Source organism: Psammomys obesus, unplaced genomic scaffold, assembly GCF_907164565.1.
Source record: "Psammomys obesus unplaced genomic scaffold, mPsaObe1.curated_primary_1811, whole genome shotgun sequence".
Classification (NCBI taxonomy): Eukaryota; Metazoa; Chordata; class Mammalia; order Rodentia; family Muridae; genus Psammomys; species Psammomys obesus.
In genome coordinates, this window is record NW_026585895.1 from 30,656,877 (window position 1) to 30,673,377 (window position 16,501).

Sequence of the window (16,501 nt, forward strand, 5' to 3'; positions counted from 1 at the left end):
ATAGACTCCCCAAGCTCCGCCTAATGTTTGGCTGTGGGTCTCCGCATCTATTTCCACCAGTTGCTGAGTAAAGCCTCTCAGATGATAGCTATGCTAGGTGCCTGTCTTCAAGTATAGCAGAATACCATTACCAGTGTCAAGTATGCTCTCTCTCATGGTGTGGGCAAGCTGGGCCAGTCATTGGTTGGCCATTTTCTCGATTTCTGCTTCACCTTTACCCCTGCATGTCTTGCTGGAATGAGAATGTGTGGGTCTATGGTTTTGTGGATCGGTTGCCATCCCAATCCCTCCATTGGAGTCTTGCCTGGTTACAGGAGCTGGTCAGTTCAGGCTCTGTATCCCCCATTGCTAGGAGTCTCAGCCAGGGTCACCCTCATAGATTCCTGGGAGTTTCCATTTTCCTAGGTTTCTAGCTCATCCCAGAGTTCCGGTTCTCAGTCTCTCAGTCCTCCCCACTCTTGATCCCATGGATTAAAACTAGACTTTAATAACAACAGAAACAAACAAAAAAGCCTACAAATGGAAACTGAACAACTCCCTACCTAATCTGTATCTTTTTTTATTCACTTTATATCCTAATCGAAGCCCCCTCCCTCCTCTCCTAGTCCCACCCTCAGATCCCTTCCCCCTCCCTTTATCCTCAGAAAGGGAGCCCCACCCCCATGAGTACCAACCCACCCAGGTAATCATGTCCAAGTAGCACTAAGTTCGTCCTCTCACACTGAGGCCAGACAAGACAGCCCAGCCATGGCAAAGGGATCCAAAGGCAGACAACAGAGTCAGAGACAGCCTCTACTCCTGTTGTAAGGGGACCCACATGAAGACCAAGCCACACACACTACATATGTGTAGGGGTCCTAAGTTTAGCTTATGCGTGCTCGGTCACAGCAGTGAAAGACCTTGAGCAGACTTGCTATGGGTTGTGTTTTCATCAGTGAGAAGCCCTGTAACAACTGCTGGCTTTGCTGGGGTTCCTCGATTCATTGCAGTTACTTCAGTCCCGAGTTTGCAGAGGGAGCAGCTGACAGAGGGTCTGAGTAAAGGCCAGCCACTGGCATGGCTGATGTTCAGATCCATGATCAGAAATTGCATACTGGGTTAGAAAAGGCCACATCCCCGTGAAGCTAAAAGACATTGATCCTCTATTTGTGTTCATATTCTGGTTGGTTTTTAAAATCATTCTGTATACAGATCATCAGAAGGAGTCAAGCACGGGGGGAAGGTTGTTAAATTTATCGTGGGGCTCTCTTGAAGTACCAGCAGCGTTGAAAGGAGTTTTGCTATGAATTTTCCATATGAGATGTGGTATTTTTCATGAATGCTCATCTAGAAAGTCATGATACTCCATTTGCTTTTGTGTGTGAAACAAAATTGTTGCACCTAATGTTACCAGTCCTGGGACTTGGCTAACCAGTTTTTATCTCTGTAGTACAAATACAAAGAAGCTTACGAGAAGTCCAAGGGCAAGCATGTTGGCTTCAGAAGCCTCCAGGACGATCCCAAGTTGGTCCATTATATGAACGTGGCAAAGCTGCAGTCAGACCGGGAATATAGGAAGAACTATGAGAACACCAAGACCAGTTACCATACCCCTGGGGACATGGTCAGCATCACTGCTGCAAAGATGGCCCAGGATGTAGCCACCAATGTCAACTACAAGCAACCAATACATCACTATACATACCTGCCCGATGCCTTGAGTCTCGAGCACACGAGGAATGCTAATCAAATTCAGAGCGATGTAAGTATGTGCTACATAACAGACCGGAAGACATTTGTCCTTAAGGGGTTATCATTTCTCCCACTTTATTCAGCTTTAAAATGCAATAAGGTGCTTGAAAATACACATTAGAATAAACAAAATTCATTCAAAGACTTCTGAAACTACTTTTTTTTCCTGACTTTTTGCACTTTCCTTGTAAACATTGTCATCATCTCTGTTAACTTATGGATGAAGCTAGGCTCTCATTCTAATGACACGAGGCACTTTGATTCTCAGCCAGAGGTATCCTCGTGGGCCTGCTTCGATGGTAATAGCTGTATGGTGCAAAATTGAATTCACAATGTTTTTGAATCCCATAAAGTTTTCTTTTTTCTCTCTCTCTTTTTTTTTAACTCAAGGTCACACTGTCATCCATGTAAATCTCTGTAATGAGTCACAGCAAATGAACTGGGAAGGCTGTGCTTGCAGCATGATTCATAGGGAGCCCACAGGGAGCTGTTTAACATTCAGGGCATTTCTTCCTGCAGATCTCTATAAGACTTGTCCTCTGTCAGGGAAGAAATAGTATTCAGTTATAGAGCTGTCAGTGAAAGTATCTCCAGCCAGCTGAGATCAGGAATGGGTGAGCAGTGGGGTGAAACTCAAACCTGCACAGTTTTCAGTGAAATCAGAAGGAAAGCTCAATTTATTGTTAAAAAAAAAAAAGTTCACAACACCCAGGGAATTTATGTGACCTAGATTCCCCTATGCACTGTGTAATGCACTCTAACAGCAGACCTACGTTTTCTTATTCCCAGTCCCTGGTAATAAGCTGAGTGACAGACATAGGCACAGCACAGGGGAAATGGCTGCTTTCATTTCTTCTGAGCAGAATAGCAGGCCCCAGAAGCTTGGCTGTTTTCTAGGCCGCCTTCTCATGTGACCTTCCTCTTTGTGTACAGAACGTGTACAAAGATGAGTACAACAGCTTCTTCAAGGGCATTGGCTGGATCCCCATTGGCTCCCTGGAGGTGGAGAAGGCCAAGAAAGCAGGCGACGCGCTCAACGAGAGGAAGTACCGACAGCACCCAGACACCATCAAGTTCACAAGCGTGCCTGACTCCATGGGCATGGTTTTGGCCCAGCAGAACACCAAGCAGCTAAGTGATGTAAGAGGTTTCCCTTTAGTCCATGAACAAACCCCTTGAGCAAGCCACCACGCCGTGCCCCCTTATTCAGTAGGAGAGGGCACATCTATGATGCCATCCGTTTTCAGGGGTTGAAGCGCAGACTCTACTTTGGAAACAGTAACACTGAACTCGAAGACAGGGAAAACAGGCAGCGTTACAACCCTGCCATATTTTCCCAACACGGAATGTCTGTGCTATTCAGAAGTAGGACCTGCACGTTATACCTAGGAGATGAGTGTTCCTAGTATCATCTTCAGTTTGGTCGGAATTGCAGAAGCTGTTGATTGCTCTGAGTTGGCACTAGTTCTCCAGGTACACAGAGAAAGCATAATGTCCTAACCCTCTTGCATAACAGCTCTGTGAGGCACTCTTAAAATGAGGCCTCTGGGGAAGAGATCAGCAGTCTTATTTGTTGTCATCATTTCTGGGATCACATCTCTTTTCTTCAGAGGCTAATTACGATGCCCGGTGCTTCACATAAGCTAGCGCTTCCGGAGTTCTTTTACAATGCCTCTGTCAGGAAGAGAAGCAAAACATAATGAATATAGATTGTATTTGTTTCAGTGCCAGATGTTGGCAAGTGGGGAACATTTTACCTGCTTTGGACCTCAGATCCTGTGTGGGTTTGATCCTTTCAGGGTAATCCTTTTTTACCTCAGTGCTCACAAATGCCGGAGATCCTTTTGTGCTGAAAAAGGTGTCACTTCTCGTCCTGTTTGAGTTAGCTAGGAAAACGGTACTTGCTGTACTGCCTGCTTCATCTCAATAAACACCATCAGCATAAACCTAGGTACTCGAAATGTGGTTACTTTTGATGTAACCCCTGTGCCCGCCCCAAATCCTGTACCTCTGCCAAGCCTGAGTCCTGAATAGCCAGTTTGCTGCAGGACTTGCTTTTGACCTGCCACCAGCCTCGGTTCCTTGTCTCCCATGTGGATGACTGAGACTCACTGTCTGGGCTCTCTGACAATGAAACCCCATTCTCTTGTGTGTAAGCCCTCTTGGGCATTCCTCCTTGAACTTAAAATTCAAACTCGTCAGCTTGGGCAAAGAGACCTCTGTTCCATGAATTGCTCTCCGTCTATCTAAGCCTAGTTCCAGTCCTGGGAGTCAGGTTGCTGGAGCTCCTCCTTGTGGCTATTCTAGCCATGGGGCCCTGAGTGCTTTTCTGTCTGCCAAGAGCTCTCCCATCCACCCAAGTCTGAGCACAGACACGACCTCTGCCTTCTCTGTTTCTCTGTTTCTCAGTTTCTCTGATGTGATTGTTGTATTCGCAACATATCCCAAATTTAGCTAATAGTTCATAGTTTGCCTGTTTATGCAAATACATGCCTTCTCTAGGAGACTCTAAGCTCAATGAGGTGAGATCTGCCCTTTGCTTTCTCTCTCTCTCTCTCTCTCTCTCTCTCTCTCTCTCTCTCTCTCTCTTCTTTTCACTTTAAACACAGAGCACACCACCCTACCTGGTAAAGACACAAATATCCCTTTCCCAGCTCCTGCCCATGGTGGGTGTATGCCTTTGCCTTGTATATGGGAAATGCCAATAACAGCCTTCCCTCGCCAAGGCATGGCTACCCGATGGAGCTCCCACTGTGTCTGCTCATAACATTTGCACGCTCCTTTCTTTGCAGTTGAACTACAAGGTGGAAGGAGAGAAACTGAAGCATAAGTACACGATAGACCCTGAACTGCCTCAGTTTATTCAAGCCAAGGTTAACGCCATCAATATGAGTGAGGTGAGTATCTGACCTGGTGTCAGCCCAGTATAGCTTGTGTGAACACCCCTTTTTCAGATATGGGTAACTCTTGTACTGAGTCCCTCAAAAAGAGCAAGCCAAAAGTACTCCAATGCGACCCTTATGCAGCAGGGGACTAGAGGTCACCATAAAATTTTGCTTAATGTGAATTCTTTCTAATTAAGAGCTGTGACTCACAAAAAGATGATAACATCATTTTAGAAAATAGTATCTCCCCCCCCCCTTTTTTTTTTCAAAAACACAAAGCACGGACAAGACCGGAAAGCATGGGTGCACAGTCTGCCGCAGCAGCAAGAACCAGCTCTGTACAATTTTGCTCCAACTATTTATTAAAACTTACAGAAGAGTTTGATTTCCTTCTGTAATTATTGACACTTTTAAAGCAACTAGTTATTAGGTGCTCTGGGCATGTAATTGGTTATTACGTTTAAACCCAAACCGTGAATCCAGGAGTTATAACATGTGCCTAGAATATCAGGAGTTTGTGACACTGAAGAATCGAGAATTTGAGCCCAGCCCAGACAACATAGTGGGACATCGGCTCAAAAATAAAACAGATAAACCCGTGATATGAATTATAATTTAAAAATTGTAATTAAACCGGAAGGAAAAGTCTGTTCAATTATTTTATGTGTTTTTGGACAGGATCTCATTGTGTAGCCCTCACTAGCCTAGAATTCACTGTGTAGACCAGGTTGGCCTAGAACTCCCAGAGATCAGCATCCCTCTGCCTACCAAGTGCTGGGATTAAAAGCATGTGCCACCACACCCAGCAACTGCTCAGATCTTAATGATGGCTTACTAAAAAAAAAAAAAAGCTTACTTGGCTATTCTTCTTAACATTTAGGTACTTTTTTGTCTTATAAATATACTCTTTTTGGTAATTGTTTCTATGCTTTTGGTCCATTTAAGTTTTTCTCTCATAGTACAATATTAAAACTGCTTTAACAACAAAAGCTACGGGAGTTGTACTTATCTGAATTTTAAAATTTTCGATAACAAATCTCTCTAACTTTGAAATGCTTTATTATGAAAAGTTTGTCAAAAATACTGCATTTTTAAGGGAGAGACTAAAATTCAGAAATGTATGAAAATGTTTTGTTATCCTTCATTGAAAGCATACCCTTTCCTTTGCTTTGTCCCACAGACGTAGACATTTCGTCATTGAGTTAAGATTATGCCGTGTATTGCTTCTGTTGCTATTGTTGTGTTTTGCGTGCTAATTGGCTTTGCTTTGTGTTTGATTATGTTCTGTTTTCTGAAACGGGTCTTACTGTACTGTCCAGGCAGGCCTTGAACCCATAATTCTTTCAGCCTCCTCGGTGCTGGGACCCCTGGCCTCTCTCTCCAGCCCCTCCTATAGTTCACAGAAATAATGTAACAGATGCACCGGCAATAAAATAATCCTTAGCTGCAGGCTCTCTTAGTTGAGTGGGATGTAGATGTCTTGTATAAGACCCCTTGGTGTCCGGTTTCAATTTGTCTTCTAACAATGTCAAATGATAAAGCGACCCTTTGTTTCTCGCAGGCACATTACAAAGCTGACTGGAAGAAGACCCTTGCTAAAGGTTACGACTTGAGGCCAGACGCCATTCCCATAGTTGCTGCCAAAAGCTCAAGGAACATTGCTAGTGACGTAAGGCAAACTCTGTGTGTTTTACAGTCTGAATATTGCGCATGAAACCGTGATGTGTAGAAGGAAATGCAGGAAAAGATTACAGTGTAGAAACATTCACTAACTTTCTAATTGCTGATGATATTTTCCTATTACTTCACTGAAAATACTGTTTTAAAACTTCATTACAAAGCAAAAAAACCTACAGATACATTTTCTTTTTAACTGTGGAAAGTTTGGAAATCTTAGTGGCTTTACTGCGAACTTAAATTTTCTTTAGAATTTTGTCAAGAAAAAGTCTCAGTATAACAAAATATCTCTATATAAAGTCTCCAAATATTTTTAAAGAATATACTGTTTTAATTTTTTAATTTATTTATATAAGAAAAAATCTAGTGAAAGAGGAGAAATGAGGAAGAACTGTTGTTTAAATAACACTGTTTTTATTTTTGAACAAATATAATGATTTATATAATTATTATAAGAGAGTATGAATGCATTCATTTTAAGTTCAATACATTAATTTGTAGGAGAGCTTTGCTGAAATGGAGTCATGATTACATAAATATTTTTTAAAAGGTAGTATAAGTTATTAATTGAAATGAGATAAAAATATAACTGCTTAATGAGTAAGTTTTTCAAGAATTTTTAAGCACATCTAAAGAATCTGCTAATAAACAATAAAATATAAATTATTATGTTATTTATTATTCTCAGAACAAGTGTTGTAGTCATCCATTAGAAATATTTTGCAAGTTGTATATTAAAACTATCTTAAGTATTATGTAGATTCAGACTGATCTTGGCTTTGTATAGGTTTGTTAAATAAATTCAGTTCATATCAAACTTCTGTCTGGCCCTCTCTTCCAAATAGTGCAAATACAAGGAGGCCTATGAGAAAGCCAGAGGCAAGCAAATTGGCTTTCTCAGTCTTCAGGATGACCCTAAACTGGTTCACTACATGAATGTGGCCAAAATACAGTCGGATCGCGAGTATAAGAAGGGATATGAGGCCAGCAAGACCCGGTACCACACACCCCTGGATATGTTCAGTGTGACCGCTGCAAAGAAGTCTCAGGAAGTTGCGACCAACAGCAACTACAGACAGCCCTACCACAACTACACCCTCCTGCCCGATGCTTTGAATGTGGAGCATTCCAGGAACGCCATGCAGATCCAGAGCGATGTATGTACCAGGCAGCAGCTGGTGTGGTCGGTTTTCCATTCCCCATGGCGGCCCCAGGGCAGAACCACGGTCATCAGTCACCTTCACATTGCGCCTGGCGCAGGTCACTCTTCTTCCCGGGGGTTTGCAGAGTAGAAGTGTTTCATTCATGCAGTTGTTACACGCACGTTGTATGTGTGTGCTAGACCCCCGAACGGTGTATTCTGTGAAAGAATTAGGCTGCATACTAGTCTTCCCAATGCAGTTTTTAAAATTTCATCCCGGTTTGCTGCTGCTGATTTTTTGGTTTTGTTTTCAGCTTAGCCTTACCTGAAGCTTTCTGTGGTGTTCAGGCTCGCCTTGATCCCACAATCCTGTCTTAGCTCCCAAGTGAGAAGATTATAGACATATGAGCATCATGCCTCACTAAGAAAATCAGTTTTTTAAACAAATTGTTACATTAGGATTTCCAGAGGGTTTTTAGTTTTTTGTTGTGGTTTGGTTTTGGAGACAGGGTTTTTCTGTGTAGCCCTGGCTGTCCTGGAACTTACTCTGTAGACCAGACTGGCCTCAAACTCACAGATCTGACTGCCTCTGCCTCCCCAGTACTGGGATTAAAGGCATGCACCACCACTGCCCAGCTACATTTTATGTATTTATGTATATTTATTGTTGGTTTTAGGCTTTCCAGTTTAAAACTACCATGAATTCAGTCACTTTTATAGCTTTCTTCTAAAGGGCTGTCACAGGTTAACACTGGGCATTCTCTCCTCAGTACCACCCCTTCTCTTTTTGATTAAAAAAAAAAAAATCTTGCAAGGTCTATTACTTTCTGAAACGGAATTTTCTTTTCTGCATGGTAAAGAATCTGTACAAGTCTGACTTCACCAACTGGATGAAGGGGATTGGCTGGGTCCCCATAGACTCCCTGGAGGTGGAGAAGGCCAAGAAAGCTGGAGAGATTCTGAGTGAGAGGAAGTATCGGCAGCACCCCGAGAAACTGAAGTTCACGTACTCGATGGACACCATGGAGCAGGCACTCAACAAAAGCAACAAGCTCACTATGGATAAGGTAAGAGCCCGCGGGCTAGCCTCCACCCGGATGGAGGCTGGGATGATTGCATCGGGTAGCCTAGCACTTCGTTCTCACATGTAGGGGGCAGGGATCTGTAGTGTTCGTGTGTGTGTGTGTGTGTGTGTGTGTGTGTGTGTGTGTGTGTGTGTGTACACACACTTTTAAAAAGAATGCTATGGATTTCACAGTTTCTATAAAGCTCTTCTCTATTGACGTTTGGTGAACTACCAAAGCTCCACGTCATTGCAGACTGGGGCAGGATGGCGCTTGTGTCAGGAACAGGACTCCCCTGATGAATGACGGTTTTTCTCGCTATTGGACTTCTCTTCCACCATGTAGATGCATCCCCCCTCTTGCCCCCGTTATCACAAACTCATGCGCTGGCCTTCTCCTTGCAGAGGCTATACACCGAAAAGTGGAACAAAGACAAGACCACCATTCACGTCATGCCCGATACTCCAGACATCTTGCTGTCCAGAGTAAACCAGATCACCATGAGTGACGTAAGTCTCTCTGCGGCAAAGAAGTGCTGGGGGAATGTTGGAGGGTGCTAAGGCCTGTGGGATGCTTATCTTTAACACACCAGCCACATTGGAATCGGGAGGCCTGTTGTCACTGAACTAACAAGGCACTATTGTTTCTCTGCTTTTCGGTTTAGAAACTATACAAGGCCGGCTGGGAGGAAGAGAAGAAGAAAGGCTATGATCTGAAGCCCGATGCCATCTCAATAAAGGCCGCAAAGGCCTCCAGAGACATTGCCAGTGATGTAAGTGTTTCCACTGGAACGCCTTAAGGATGAGTGAAGGTGCGGACAAGCCAGGTTTATGCCTGGTCAGGAGGCGGGGGTCAGCCTACCAGCTGGACACACTGTCCCAAGACATTTCCCTTCACATAGCCTAGCCACCCTCTAGTCATTTTGCTCATTGTTCACCATGAAAATGAGAAGTTCTTACTAAAATAAGTAAGACAGTAATTCTAAGTGAATTTAAGGGTGTGATCTACGTACTTTAACCTATGAGATCCATAGCCAGCTCTCACCCGAAGGACACACTAAGGAATTGCACTTGAGGCCTTTCCTGTGTTTTCACAGTGTGGGAGTGAGGGGAGAAGACATTGCTTCTGAAATTACTCTCCATTTGAAGCACAGAGCTTTTGCTTCTAGTTTGGCTGACCCCTCTCTGCCTAAAATCCCTTACCTACCCCAAAGCTAAGCGTTCCCCGTGAACCATATTTTATTCTCTTTCCTGCACCATTTATTTCATTTCGCCACGCTTTCTTTCTGTCCTCAGTACAAGTACAAGCAGGCCTATGAACAGTCCAAAGGCAAGCACATCGGCTTCCGCAGCCTGGAAGACGACCCCAAGCTCGTGCATTTCATGCATGTGGCCAAGATGCAGTCAGACCGGGAATACAAGAAGGGCTATGAGAAATCCAAGACGTCCTTCCACACTCCGGTGGACATGTTCAGTGTGGTGGCGGCCAAGAAGTCTCAGGAAGTGGCCACCAACGCCAACTACAGGAACATAATCCACACCTACAACATGCTCCCTGATGCCATGAGCTTTGAGCTGGCCAAGAACATGATGCAGATTCAAAGCGATGTACGTGAAACTGTACACGTTTTAGAGCCATTGCCTGTATCTTAAGTAGCTCGTGAGTGACCATACGTAATGGCATTTCAAAAGTCCCGGAAGAACCTCACGTGCCATTTTCTGAAGAGACAGTTTACTCGTTCCCTTGGGCTGAATTAACTTCAGAGCCATTATCAAATAATGTGTGTTACAAAAATAAAAGAAATGTCTCAGCTGAGGCGGGAAACCCCAAACAATTGCACCATGTTAGTCAAGTTTCTTGTAGGCATTAGGGAAATGTAACGGTGGTAGATGATCAAAGACTTACTACTGGAGAGAAAAATCTGATTTTAGGAATTACCTATCAACAAAGGTAGCTTGACTAATAATGTGTAATAGGTCAGGATATTGTAGTCATATGGCAGATGAGTCTGTTTAGTGGTTCTTAACACATTTTCTTCACGGAGACAAATCACCAATAATATATTTTTAATTGCTCGGGTGAAGAAATGTGAAGAAGAAAAGGTTGGGGTGAAATGGTTGGTGTTCAGTATGCAAGTTGAAAGCAAGTGGAAATGATGGCATGTCAAAAACACATTCCTGACTCGCAGGAAGCTCGATTCCTTCTGACTGCCGATTTGTTTTCCTCTCTGGTAGAATCAGTATAAGGCAGACTACTCTGACTTCATGAAGGGTATTGGATGGCTCCCCCTCGGCTCCCTGGAAGCTGAGAAGAACAAGAAAGCCATGGAGATTATCAGTGAGAAGAAGTACCGACAGCACCCAGACACTTTGAAGTTCTCCACGTTGATGGACTCAATGAGCATGGTTCTAGCCCAGAATAACGCAAAAATTATGAATAAAGTAAGTCTTGCTTTAGTGTGGAATGCCACATGCATCAAAGAGAGTCCATCACATTCAGTCTACAGCTTTTGCTAACAGTTGGAAGAGACCATTCTTAAGGGTCCTGTAGACTATAAAAAGACAGAAATTATTCTTAATTAGCAGTCCCCAAATGTTTAACAAATCGCCCACCTCTTTGATGTAACAAAAACAAATGGTACCCTTTACTTTTTGTTTGGTTTTGAGATAGGGTCTCATGTAACCCAAAACGGCTTCAAATTTTCCATATAACCAAAGATGATGTTGAACTTCTGATCCTCCTGCCTTTCTGATCCTACCTTCCAAATGCTAGAAGCGTGTCACCACGCTTGGTTTATGCCATACTGGGTGGAAGCCAGTGCATGCTAGGCTAGCACTCTGCTAACTGAGCTACAGTCTCAGCCTGGAGTCCTTTGGCTGTATAGTTTGAGGATGGGTCCTGCCTGGGTCAGGTGAGGGTGCTGCTGCTGAGCCATAGAGTGCTTGGCAAGAGGGGGAGCTGTAGCCACATTCCCCCATTCTGACATAGTCACAGAAAATTTCATCCCTCGGCTGCAGCTGTGGAGTCACGACTTTCCCTGGGAGGTCCTGATAGCGATGGCCCTACTTCATTGCTTCCTTGTAACATTAATTGTTTAGAAAGCCTTACTGGCTTGTTCTTCTATACAACTTAAACGTCTGTAAAATGGTGTCAGGACCAACAATCATATTAACTCCGGTTGTCTGATTTTGAAGTTTAAAATATTGCCCTGGCTAGATCATTGGATGACAACATGAAATGCCTTTGATTAAGTAAAAATGTCATTTGGACCTTAATACTCAGCAGCTGTAGGAAACGACAGCTCTAGCTGAGCTGGACCCCTTGCCTTGGTGTCTCCCCTGGAGGCTGATTTGTTCAGCGGACCCACTCCCCCTAAAGGGACCTGCCCAAAAGACAAAGCATGAACTCGGCTCCCCTCTGCATTTTTCAGATACTAAGCTGTCACAAAGATGTATTTACCTTTTAAAATACTGAGTGAGACATTTTAAGTCTGGTATCACCTGAGAACCTAAGGCAAGAAGATCTAGAGACTGAAACTAGCCTGTGATACACAGCATGAGCCTGTTTTAAAAACCCGAAACCAAAGGAACAAAAATCGGATTTTTTTTTCCTTACAATATTAATGATAAAAATGTCCGAATAATGAGGGTCCTAAAATGATGAATGCTGATGTTGAGAGAACTTACTGCTTATCACGTTTAATTTTCCTGTTACACAGTTGAGGAAACTGGGCCCTGAGAGGCAAGGTAACTTGAGCAGGATGCACAGAAAATCGGTGGCTGGTCTAGACGAGAAAGAGTCTACTGGCTAGCCGTTTCCTTTCCAGCAAACTCCATCAGGCCTATAAATCAAAAACAACGTGTATGTAGCGTGCTAAGTCAGATTTAATATGAACAACTTGGCCCTCTTTAGCATGCTCATGTATTTAAGTGCTCAGGGGCCCTGTTGATCTTGGGGCTACCAAACTGGCTTATGTAAGACATTTTCATCATCATCAGAAAATTCTGGATAACGCTAGGCTAAAACAGAGACTGGCCAACACGCACGCACACACACTCACACACACACGTTGCTTACAGGTTAGAGTTTCTGAAAGGAGAAGCTACTATGGAATTTGAAGCTTGCAGTATTTGTTTTTAAAGGATAACACCTATAGCAGACAGGGCTGTTCAGAGGGAGAAACTGAACTGTAATGCAGATTCAACAGAGCCTTGGCCAATGCAGCTGGCCAAGAGTATCCATCTGCCAAAAGCTGGTCCTTCCTGGGCTGGAAACCTGAGTGGTGCATGTCCAAGAATTACTGCAGTAGAAACAGAAATGCAAATTATGGATGAATGTCTATCAATGGAGAACTTCCTAAGTCAGGTGTATCATACCCCGGCAGCTTCCTAGAAAGGAGGTTCTAAGATGTCTCACCCATATTTTGAAGCAAAAGAAAACTAATGAACATCACGTGTCATGAGATTTTGCAGTAGTATGCTTAGAAAATTGTAGGAGGGAGATTCCACCTCTAGGCATATGACAAGGATATAGGAGATAGAGCACTTTGACCTTTTGTCTTGCACCTCCTCCACCATGTTGTTTTTCATTTAGAATGACCATGTAAAATAGTGACACCTCTGTGCACGTGAATTCATGCTTGTATAAAGTGAGATCTTTGTATGATTTTTAAACACTGCCTTATACTTTTTCCCCAGAATCTCTATAAACAAGCATGGGAAGCTGATAAGAGCAAAATCCACATCATGCCTGACATCCCTGAGATTGTTCTAGCAAAAGCAAATGCAATTAATATGAGTGATGTAAGTATAATCCTCCCCCACTCCCAACTTTCTTTTTAGCCTGTTCCCACCAGTACTAGAAAATTAACCACACCGGTGCCTTAATTTATGAGAATGAACATTTAAAAACCAATAGATTGTTATCTTGTAGGGAAAACAAATGAGTGTCTCTCCCTCTTTGCTGAAATTTGGAGCAGGGCTGTCAGTGGAGGCTAGGACAGCAGTTACAGCTTTGAAGAACTACTGGATTCGGGGACTGGCGCTCCTTGAGCTAAGAGACCTGGCAGGAAGAGAAAGGCCTCCAAGCTGTGGAGATGGTCCTATAAAGGGTTAAAACAGTAGAAAGAAAAGATGGATATTTTGACAAGCCCTAGAATAAGAAATGTGAAACTTTCTTTAGAAAATGCATTTGATGTATACCTTTATTTTCTTCTTCTCCTGGCTCTGGTTGCTGAAAATCCTCCAATCTTGGCAGCTTTTTTTTTTTTTTCCTTTGTTTGAATTCCACAGAGATTTGGAATTGCTAATGCTTTCTTATTTGACTGTGGAATTCATACAACCATTTATATAACTAAAAGGAACCACTGTAAAACTAAGGTGCCCTTTGGACTGTGAAGATGGCTGTTTTGTGATTGTTCTTTGCCTCTTTTTTTGATAAAAATAAGCTAATAATAGTCTGCTGGACTTTGACATCTTTACAATGTTTGTGACATCAGAGACCAGGATATTTCCTTTTTGTAAGGACAGACTAAAAACACATTTGAGCTTAAATAGTTTTGTTTTGTTTTTTCTCCCACACACAATGATGTTTCTTAGAACATTCAACCATTGAACCACCAATAATATAATCTGCCCTCTTTAACAGCCAGTCTTGCTACACAGTAAGTCAGCCTTCTAGAATAAAGCCAGGTTTTCTTATTGCCCCTTCTTCTCTTTACAGAAACTCTATAAACTGTCTCTGGAAGAAGCTAAAAAGAAAGGCTATGACCTCAGAACAGATGCAATTCCTATCAAAGCTGCGAAGGCGTCGAGAGATATTGCAAGTGACGTAAGTGTAAAGGGTGGCCAGCCAGCAAGCAGAGCAATGCGGCCGTAAACACAGAGCAAATGAGCTATAAAAGTAAAACATGAGCCTCTGACTGAGAACAGCAGACTTGCTGTGTTCCACAAATGCTTCTTGAGAATGTTTGTGTGTCTTCCCTGGCATTTCTAGAAAACATACAAAGAGACACAGCCAAACACTAATTGTGTTAGCACCCACACAGGCCTCCGCTTCCCTCCTCAGAAGGCCTAGATGAACTCTCTGCTTCTTGGCACCTGAATTCCCAGCAAGACACTTCATGTAGTGTAGCTAGGGTTTTGATCATTGATGCTGATGCTCATGGCTGCTCCTAAATAATGAGAAAATTTGGAATCTGGTTGTAAACCAATAGTGGCTTGGCATCAGCTGTGGTGGGTAAACCCTGTGAACTAGGGCTGCCCACACCCCGAGAAAGCTGCTGTACCAGGACAGCACTCCTATGAAATTTGATCTGGGGGGGGGGGGCAGAAATCTGTGCTCAGAAGTGCTTAACGGTGTGGCGTGATGGGGAACGCAGAGCAAAGCCCTCCCTGCTGCCCGTGCTGTTCCCAGATGTGCTCTCCTTTCCCTCCCTGTCCTGCACCCTCCCCTCCTGTAGAAACCTTCCCACCCTCTCCCACTTCTGAGAACTCCCGGGTCCCTCCTGTAGTCCACTGGAGTTGCCTCTCTCTCCTGGATCCTCCCCTGGGACTGGCAAGCTCAACCCCATGAAAAGAAGCAGAGTGGCATCGCTAGCTATCTCCCCTCTGTGGCAGCGGGGTGGGAAGAGCAAGATTTCTCCTCAATTTTTTTCGGCCTGGGAGAAAAAGCTGCTCGAAAATTATGCTGTGTGATCCAAACCTGACCTAATATTTCAGCAGCAGATGACTGGCTGGTTCATTCCACCAGGCCGCAGTGGACAACTTAGTTCTCGTTCTCTCTCTCTCTCTCTCTCTCTCTCTCTCTCTCTCCCCCTCTCTCTCCTCTTTCCTCTCTCCTCTCAATTGCTGTGACCTTCCTGTAACAGCAGAGTGTGAGTACAAATCACTCCAGTGCGGTCTGACCTGCACTCCGGTCCTCACAGCCCAGGAAGTCACTCAGCACGTAGGCTCATGTAAAATAGGGACCGCAATCAGAACTCCGCTGCCCGGTGTCCTAGCAAATGTCAGAAATGCGTTCCGTCAACAGTGGAGTTGTACACAAGTAGCAACTTTATGAGACATGGAATGTTGACACTAGAGTGATTTTTTTTTTTTCAGTTGAGAAAATTGTTCTTCACCTTAGTTCCTCTTTTCTTCACAGTATAAATACAAGCACAGTTATGAAAAGGAGAAAGGGAAAATGGTTGGTTTCCGCAGTCTCGAGGACGATCCCAAGTTAGTCCACTCCATGCAAGTGGCTAAGATGCAGTCGGATCGAGAGTACAAGAAAAACTATGAGAAGACGAAGACCAGCTACCATACTCCTGCCGACATGCTGAGCGTCACAGCCGCCAAGGACGCCCAAGCCAACATCACCAACACAAACTACAAGCGCCTCATTCACAAGTACATCCTCCTCCCAGATGCAATGAACATCGAGCTGACCAGGAATATGAATCGCATCCAGAGCGACGTAAGAGAGTCTTCCAGATGAGGGGTAGCTGCATCCTCAGTGTGGACAGGGACATTGAGGTCCTACATACCACGGTTCTGTGTCTTAATTGAAGTGGTAAAGTCAGGTCTGTCTCTTTTCTTTATAGAACGAATATAAGCAAGACTACAAGGAGTGGTACAGAGGGCTTGGCTGGAGCCCCGCCGGCTCCCTAGAGGTGGAGAAGGCCAAGAAAGCAACTGAGTATGCCAGCGATCAGAAATACCGCCAGCACCCCAGCAACTTCCAGTTTAAGAAGCTGACTGACTCCATGGACATGGTGCTAGCGAAGCAGAATGCCCACACCATGAATAAGGTAGAGAGAGCGGTGTTCTTCCTTCCTCCCAATCAAGGACGGGTCAAAAGGCTGTGGCCCTTATTCGGGGAGTGAACTCAGGTCCCATGTTTCTAGGAACTGGCACATGACTACGGAGCATTGCCCTGTGATGTTTCAAGCTCCATCTCTTATATTGCCTTCTCTTAGCTTCTAATTAGGTTAGAAATTGCCTAGATTTTTTTAATGTGTACAT

The 16,501-nt window shown here is 43.8% G+C and overlaps 1 protein-coding gene across 1 annotated transcript in view; it reads left to right on the forward strand.

Annotated features, from left to right (window-relative positions):
* Neb (nebulin) overlaps positions 1-16,501 on the forward strand; it is a 192,214-nt gene that overhangs the window by 47,743 nt on the left and 127,970 nt on the right. The window contains exons 35-48 of the mRNA XM_055600265.1: positions 1,430-1,741; positions 2,665-2,871; positions 4,524-4,628; positions 6,178-6,285; positions 7,139-7,450; positions 8,295-8,501; positions 8,903-9,007; positions 9,163-9,270; positions 9,794-10,105; positions 10,733-10,939; positions 13,196-13,300; positions 14,220-14,327; positions 15,642-15,953; positions 16,081-16,287. Coding sequence (XP_055456240.1) covers positions 1,430-1,741; positions 2,665-2,871; positions 4,524-4,628; positions 6,178-6,285; positions 7,139-7,450; positions 8,295-8,501; positions 8,903-9,007; positions 9,163-9,270; positions 9,794-10,105; positions 10,733-10,939; positions 13,196-13,300; positions 14,220-14,327; positions 15,642-15,953; positions 16,081-16,287 — 2,715 coding nt within the window. The remainder of the gene's footprint in view (positions 1-1,429; positions 1,742-2,664; positions 2,872-4,523; positions 4,629-6,177; positions 6,286-7,138; positions 7,451-8,294; positions 8,502-8,902; positions 9,008-9,162; positions 9,271-9,793; positions 10,106-10,732; positions 10,940-13,195; positions 13,301-14,219; positions 14,328-15,641; positions 15,954-16,080; positions 16,288-16,501) is intronic.